Source organism: Hippoglossus hippoglossus, chromosome 17 (assembly GCF_009819705.1).
Source record: "Hippoglossus hippoglossus isolate fHipHip1 chromosome 17, fHipHip1.pri, whole genome shotgun sequence".
In the NCBI taxonomy this organism is placed as follows: domain Eukaryota; kingdom Metazoa; phylum Chordata; class Actinopteri; order Pleuronectiformes; family Pleuronectidae; genus Hippoglossus; species Hippoglossus hippoglossus.
In genome coordinates, this window is record NC_047167.1 from 9,407,054 (window position 1) to 9,415,336 (window position 8,283).

General features: G+C 43.8%; 1 protein-coding gene across 3 annotated transcripts; it reads left to right on the forward strand.

Moving 5' to 3' along the window:
- Window positions 1-282: 282 nt before the first annotated feature.
- On the forward strand, window positions 283-6,620 carry lrrc8da (leucine rich repeat containing 8 VRAC subunit Da). Of its 3 annotated transcripts, XM_034613677.1 has the most exons (3): window positions 283-649; window positions 3,239-5,435; window positions 5,647-6,620. In XM_034613677.1, exons 2-3 carry the CDS (start codon window positions 3,241-3,243, stop codon window positions 5,906-5,908), a joined length of 2,457 nt encoding a protein of 818 aa, XP_034469568.1. In that variant the 5' UTR covers window positions 283-649; window positions 3,239-3,240; the 3' UTR covers window positions 5,909-6,620. The 3 variants fall into 3 exon arrangements, with proteins under 3 accessions (XP_034469568.1, XP_034469566.1, XP_034469567.1); XM_034613675.1 differs by having other exon boundaries at window positions 285-649; window positions 3,239-6,620; XM_034613676.1 differs by having other exon boundaries at window positions 285-586; window positions 3,239-6,620.
- The last annotated feature ends 1,663 nt before the right edge of the window (window positions 6,621-8,283 follow it).

Here is an 8,283-nt window from a genome sequence, read left to right on the forward strand (position 1 = left end):
TAATAATCGATATCGATGGATAGGGAAATCTTTATTTTGATAACTTCTTTGGCCTGTATCGCCCTGTGGTTAAAACAATGAGCGAATCTTCAGTATAAACGGAGCTACACACTAAGGTGATAACTCTCTGTAGGTTCATCACCCTTTGTAGAATTGTCTTACATCATCTCTATAAGTGTGAAAAAGATTTGAATGTCTCGAATGTAAATGTGAACTTTGACACCGGCGCCTTGCCATTTGTTTCCCCCACACGCAGTGAACGCAGCAGGAGATAAAGTGGCAGGCGGTGTCTTGGGGAGTTCGCCGTTATGTCATCCTCCAATCAGAGGCGGCGGCTGCGGCCACAACAATAGGTCAGTGCGGCGCCATATTGGATATTCCTCCTCTTACTGGTTCTCCCCGGACGTCTGCCTGCTCCTTTCGTCCAGCCTCCGGCAGGCTCTGCTCCGCGGACTCAGGTATGAGGGATGTTAGCGACGCAACGCGCTGTCACCGACGTACGCTCCGCACCGCTTTGTTCCTCAGGGCAGCGGCACCTCGTTACCGGGCGGAGGAATCCGGTTAGAGACGCACCTGAGGAGCGGAGGTGAGGAAGTGGCATGCAGGTTGAGGAAGAAATAATTGGATTGAGATAAACTCCACCGAGGCAGTGAGTATATTTCTCTTACTTGTGTCTTAGAGGATGTAACAAAGCACATCAACAACTTTGACTTTGTGTGTGTGGTTCTCGTGGCTGAGTGGGGGGGTTACAAGTGATCACCTGGTGTGGACGTTTAACGCGGGGACACATGATAATTCTCAGTTTCACGTGTTTCGCTGGTAAACTGACTCCCACACCACCGGACCAGTCACTGCGCAAGAGCTCCGCGAGGAAAACAGTGTAATGTTTCACCATGCTGCGGTACACATGTTGTCCTCCTACTGTACACTGCGTGTCCCCCACAGTCTGTGGCTCGTCTCCTCCCTGTGTGTTTACTCCAAACTGCCTGTTACCCTTCTTCGAAACTACTGTCGTGTTTATCTAAGCCTGAAACTTAACATTCAGCACAGTACAGCGTGTAGATGTGTTACTATACAGTCTTAGTCTACAGTAATATCTACTATTCAGTAATATGTATCTATGTCTTGCTATGAAGTAAAACTATACAGTAATATATAGATGTGTTACTTTTTAGTAATATATACTGTTTGCCTTGCTATATAGTAATAAACTATACAGTAATATATAGATGTCCTACAACAGTGTTATTATGCAGTAATGTATAAATGTCTTGCTATACAGTAATATATGTATTAATTTATATAAATAAAATACACAGCATATTAAAGATATCTTACTACATGGTAATATACAATACAGTAATATATAGAAGTCTTACTAAATAGTAATATACAATACAGTAATATATATATCCAACTATAAAGTAATATGTATAGATGTGTTACTCTACTGTAGTATACACGCAGTACAGTGGCTTTTATCATGTGGTTCAGTTCTTTAATCCACTGTCAGAGGAACAGCGCTATATACTCATGACACTGTCCCTGCTGCCTGGGCCCTCCCCTGTGGCTCTGGGCCCCTCCCTGTCCTGGGGCCTTCCAAAGCACAAAGGCCTTTATGGCTCCATGTTGCCGGCAGCTGTGGTCGGAGGTGTCGGCAATCCCATCCTCCTGAAGGTGTTAGCTCATTAGCACCTTGATGAAAATTCTCCAAATTTCACTTGGAACCCATTGTAATTAAGCAGTCAAACGTCAGTGGTCTCACAGATCACAGTTTTGGCCAGGGGTCAAGCATGTATGTGTTAATTAGGACCAACTTTCACACAAATGTCTAATTGGATATTTTTGGGATTCATTTTATATCTAAAAGTCAAAGGTCCACTTTACTCCAGAACTCCAGAACAGAAGGGGAGACTACGGCCATGCCACTTAAATGGTTGACAGTATAGAAGGAGGCCCTCCAAAGCAAAATTCAACTGCAAAACGTTCAAGAAGCCCAGCGATGCAAACCCATGATTTGAGGAGGAGCAGTATCAACCACTCTTGACTGATAAAATCTAGCCGGCGGTTTGGGCCGTCTTCATGGCAGACAGTCTGTTACAAGAGGAAAGGCACAGGTTGTTAATAATAACATTAGCAATGACTCAGTTCTATTCAGGTGTCCCTGTAAGCCCTGACAACTGGACAGTGAGCCAGCCTGAACAACACCAGGAGTCAGAAACTGAAGCAGCCTCATGGAATTCAGCCATTGTTCATTTTATTATTTACACCCGTGCCTTCCCCACTGTGACATGTCCGATGTCTTCTTAGAAAAATGCCTGTTGTATACTATTTCTGAACTATGAGAATATTATATTTAGTAATATATAGATGTGTTAATAGACAGGGAAATAGCAGTTTTCAGGGCTTAACTAAAGGATACTTGTGTGTGCCAAACATCTAGGTGAGTGAGAACAGTTGGTGGACTCACACTCAGCCTGCACTGTTCCAGTAACAACAGGTTGTTGTAAGTCTTAATATAGCACAGTCTTGGCTCAGTGCTTAAACCAAATTAAAATCTAACTGAATGAAACTAGACAGGAAAGTAAGGGGAAGTGAGAGCTGACTTTAGTACACCATGTAAAAAATGATGGTGCACACTCAGCTGTGCCCTCACAAAGTTACACATTCACATTTTGTACAGCTGGGGGTTGAACAGGTTACTCCAACTGCTTTAGCAGGGTAGTATGACATGGATCTCCACTTTAGGCTGGTTGCTTTTGGATGTGTCATAGAAAGTTAGACTTCCTGGTGTAAGTTTGTGATCCAGAGGGTTGAGTTGTTATTTGTACAACATCTTTTTTTTGTTTCCTGAAATTCTATCCACTGCAAAAGGTCACAGTGTTGAAAGTAATCACAAAGGAATGTTTATGTCTCGATGTTAACAGTCTAAATAGAGGACTTAACAACAAAGTAAAATATGGTTGCATTTAACCATTATGAATACAGATAAATTATTTGTATATTTGTTTGTTCTGTAAAATGTCATAAAACTGAGAAAAATTTCCAACCAACCATGTAAAACAATGTGAGGATATTCCATCTAAAGGGAGATAAAACAGAGAAAATGTTTGTAATTATACGGTAAAATAATTACTTCGACGATTGATTTATTATTTTGCATGTTAATGTAATATACAGTTAATTTAAGTGCAGAATGCTCATACTACATTAACTGACCTCACTCTGTGTGTTGTAGAGATGTTCACGCTCACGGAGGTTGCGTCCTTGAATGACATTCAGCCGACGTACCGCATCCTAAAGCCATGGTGGGACGTCTTCATGGACTACCTGGGACTGGTCATGCTCATGCTTGCCATATTCGCCATGACCATGCAGATCACTAAGGACCAGGTGGCGTGCCTTCCTTGTCTGGAGGACCCAGACGAGACGCCAGGAGCTAAACCTGGCTCGTTCGCCCAGCAGCCCGGACAAGAAACAGCCTCAACTGCATCCACCGGGGCCCCAGTGATGTCATCCAATCCCTATATTACCAAGGATTTACCGGACGAAGTAGCCCACGAGATCCACGTCACACAACAACACACTGCAGCGTTGAAAGAGAATTATGTCAATCAACCTCAACCAACTGGAATCAAGACCAATCTGGACTATCAACAGTATATCTTCGTCAACCAAATATGTTACCACGTTGCCTTGCCCTGGTACTCCAAGTACTTTCCATACCTCACTCTCATCCACACTCTTGTTCTCATGGTCAGTAGCAACTTCTGGTTCAAATACCCCAAAACAAGCTCGAAGATCGAGCATTTTGTTTCCATTCTAGGCAGATGCTTTGAGTCTCCCTGGACAACCAAGGCTTTGTCTGAAACCGCTTGTGAGGACTCTGAGGAGAACAAGCAGAGGCTGACCGGCACCTCCTCAGTACCAAAACAGGTATCTTTAGAGGGGAAGGACGAGAGCGTCACCTCGTCCACCCCCATGCTTGGGGTGAAGTTTTCCGCAGATAAGCCCATAGGGGAGGTCCCTAGTAGTATGACAATCCTGGACAAAAAAGATGGGGAGCAGGCCAAAGCCTTATTTGAGAAAGTGAGAAAATTCAGAGCTCACGTGGAGGACAGCGATTTCATCTACAAGCTTTATGTAGCACAGACCATTGTCAAAACTGTCAAGTTTATTTTGATATTGTCCTACACTTCAACCTTTATGGCTAAGATCAATTTTAAGCACAGTTGTGAGCCTGATATCAAACAGCTCACAGGATACAGAATGTTCTTCTGTACACACAACATGGCGTTCATGCTGAACAAGCTGCTGATCAGCTACATGGCTTTGATTTTGATATATGGCATGGCGTGCTTGTACTCACTCTTCTGGGTGTTTCGGCGACCCCTGAAAGAGTACTCGTTCGAGAAGGTCAGGGAGGAGAGCAGCTTTAGTGACATTCCTGATGTCAAGAACGACTTTGCATTCCTCTTACACATGGTTGACCAGTATGACCAACTCTACTCCAAGCGCTTCGGTGTCTTCTTGTCTGAAGTCAGTGAAAACAAGCTGAGGGAGATCAGCCTCAATCATGAGTGGACCTTTGAAAAGTTGAGGCAGCTTGTGAGCCGTAACACACAGGACCAGCAGGAGCTGTACCTTTTCATGATCTCCGGACTCCCCAACGCGGTGTTTGACCTCACCGACTTGGAGGTTCTTAAACTGGAGCTGATTCCTGAGGTGCGGTTCACGGCAAAAGTCTCTCAGATGACCAGCCTGCAGGAGCTGCATCTCTGCCACTGTCCCGCCAAAGTAGAGCAGACAGGCTTCGCTTTCCTCCGCGACCATCTTCGCTGCCTTCACGTCAAGTTCACCGATGTTGCAGAGATCCCAGCTTGGGTGTATCTGCTAAGGAGTTTGAGGGAGCTAAACCTCATCGGCAACTTGAGCTCGGAAAATAATAAAATGATCGGTCTTGAGTCCATGCGAGATTTGAGGCATTTAAAGACATTATGCCTGAAGAGCAACCTCTCTAAAATGCCCACAAACATCACAGAGCTTTCGCCACACTTAATTAAATTAGTCGTGCACAACGATGGTACGAAACTGCTTGTACTCAATAGTCTGAAAAAGATGACAAATCTGATTGAACTGGAGCTGCACAGCTGCGAACTAGAGAGGATTCCCCACGCTATTTTCAGCCTGACCAACTTGCAGGAGCTTGACCTGAAGTCTAACAACATCCGCACCATTGAGGAGATCATCAGCTTCCAGCACATCAAGAGGCTGACGTGCCTGAAACTGTGGCACAACAAAATAATCACCATCCCATCCTCAATCGTGCAGGTCAAATCCCTGGAGTCTCTCCACCTCTCGCACAATAAGCTGGAGTCTTTGCCTCCGGCCTTGTTCTTACTACCCAAACTGCGGCACGTGGATGTCAGCCACAACTCCATCTCGGTGCTGCCTCCAGATGTCGGCCTCCTCCACAACCTCCAGCACCTGGCCATCAACTCCAACAAGCTGGAGGTGCTGCCCAAGCCTCTGTTCAGGTGCACCAAGCTAAAGGTGCTATGTCTGGGGCAAAACGCGCTCACCGTGCTGCCGGAGACTGTGGGTCAGCTGGTGCAGCTCACGCAGCTGGAGCTCAGAGGGAACTGTCTGGACAGGCTGCCCGCCCTGCTCGGAAACTGCCGCCTGCTGCGCAAAAACGGCCTGGTTGTGGAGGACCACCTCTTTGACACACTGCCTGTGGAAGTCAAGGAGAGCATCAGCCGAGAGACCAACGTGTCCTTCACGAGCGGCTTATAGCACAGAAACACAGACAGGCCTGCAGCTCTCGTGGTTCTTAAAATGTCTGTGTAACGGAAAGAAAATACTTTTTATCATTGTAACATCAACCCAAATTAATGCATTTTCTTGATTGTTTTTAATGGGTTGTATTTGCTTATGTAGAACAATACAAATTCCATTTTTTTGTTGCTGAGTATGTGTTTAATTCAGCAGTTTGTTTTTGCCTTTAGCTTTTTCATAGCATTAATAGAAGATTTGAAATTTAGCTCCTTTATAGACCAAAACTGTTGGCTCCAGTGACACAGTATGTAGACGTATCATTGTTTTAGGTACTCAGGTATAATTGTTACCATGGGGAACAATCTTTTGCCTTACCTGCTGCTACACACGCTTAAGGCCAAATAGAAATATTTCATTTTTCTTAGTTGTTTTTTTTCCATATAACAATTTCTTTATGTTGGGGAAGCAGACACAATGCAGTGGTCTTTTCTTGGTTTCATATAACCTTTGTTGAATTGATACAACCTTTATTTTCCTTGATGTCTTATAGCGAATTGAATGAGCATAGAGTTATAAACCTCAGGTGGAGACTAAGCACCAGAAATTAACCTTTACTGATGTAGAGATTGTATACTAAGGCCTGTAGCACAACAAAATAATCACCCTCCCGTCCTCCATCGGGCAGGTCAAGTCCCTGGAGTCTCTCCACCGCTCCCACAATAAGCTGGAGTCTTTGCCTCCGGCCTTGTTCACTCTGCCCAAACTGCGGCACTTGGATGTCAGCCACAACTCCATCTCGGTGCTGCCTCAAGATACCGGCCTCCTCCACAACCTCCAGCCCCTGGCCATTAGGTGCACCAAGCTAAAGGTGCTGTGTCTGGGGCACAACGCGCTCACCGTGCTGCAAGAGACTGGGTCAGCTGGTGCAGCTCACGCAGCTGGAGCTCAGAGGGAACTGTCTGGACAGGCTGCCCGCCCTGCTCGGAAACTGCCCCCTGCTGCGCAAAACGGCCTGGTTGTGGGGGACCACCTCTTTGACACACTGCCTGTGGAAGTCAAGGAGAGCATCAGCCGAGAGACCAACGTGTCCTTCACGAGCGGCTTATAGCACAGAAACACAGACAGGCCTGCAGCTCTGAAGGTTCTTAACATGTCTGTGTAATGGATAGAAAATACTTTTTATTATTGTAATATCAACCCAAATTAATGCATTTTCTTGATGTTTTAATTGGTTGTATTTGCTTATGTAGAACAATACAAATTCCATATTTTTGTTGCTGATACTGTATTAGGGCTTGGCGATATGACTTCAAATAAATATCACGATATTTCAAACTTTTACCTCAATTACGATTAATGAACGATTATTTAACCCCCATTAGGCGAATTACTCTGCCCCAGTCAACAAATGCTTCTGCACGGAATGTAGCGGTACCTGATAGTTAATGACCGAATTAACCGACAGAAGCAAAATTACGTCGGTTAGAGGTTATAAATGTTTGTTTGGATACATTTTCGGTTAATTGCCCAGCCCTAGTATGTGTCTAATTCAGCAGTTTGTTTTTGCATTTAGCTTTTTCATAGCTTTAATCGAAAATTTGAAATTTTGCTCCTTTATAGACCAAAACTGTTCGCTCCAGTGACACAGTATATAGACGTATCTTTGTTTTAGGTACTCAGGTATAATTGTTACCATGGGGAACAATCTTTTGCCTTAACTGCTGCTATTTTGTAAAGTGAAAGCTTTCACACACTTAAGGCCAAATAGAAATATTTCATTTCATTCTTGTCAATTTTTATCCACATTATAATTTCTTTATGTTGTGGAAGCAGACATAATGCAGTGGTCTTTTCTTGGTTTTATTTAACTTTTGTTGAATTGATACAACCTTTATTTTCCGTGATGTCTTATAGCGAATAGAATGAGCTTAGAGTTGTAAACCTCAGGTGGAGACTAAGCACCAGAAATGAACCTTTACAGTTGTAGAGATTGTATACTAAGGCCTGTAGTACTTTTTTTGCCCAATGAGAACACGATGATTTAAAGATCAGTGACTTTCTTTTGTGAACAGGTTCTACGACCAATGTCAGCTGATTAAAGGGAAATCTGTAAACCACCTTTTGATGCTTTAAAATTTGAAATGTGAGACAAAACCACTCACTGGCATGTCTGACTATCCCACATGTCAGAAGTGTGTAATTACAATAAACATGTCTGCCTTCTTTCTTCACAATGTATTTCTGTGTAGGCTTACATATGTGCTCCTCTGAGCTGCTGTACCACCTCGGTGATCCTTTACTCAAAGTTCACAAGTTTATGGCACAATAAAACAAGATTTCAGATGAACGTCTAATCATTATTCATCCACTTCAAGCGCACGCCACCGAAAAATACTGGTTAGCATCATGCTGCTAACCTGCTAATTACCTCTGCCAAGTTTCTTTGTTTGTCTGTTAGCCAGCAGCATTGCACTAAAACCACTGGACAGATTACCATGAAACTTA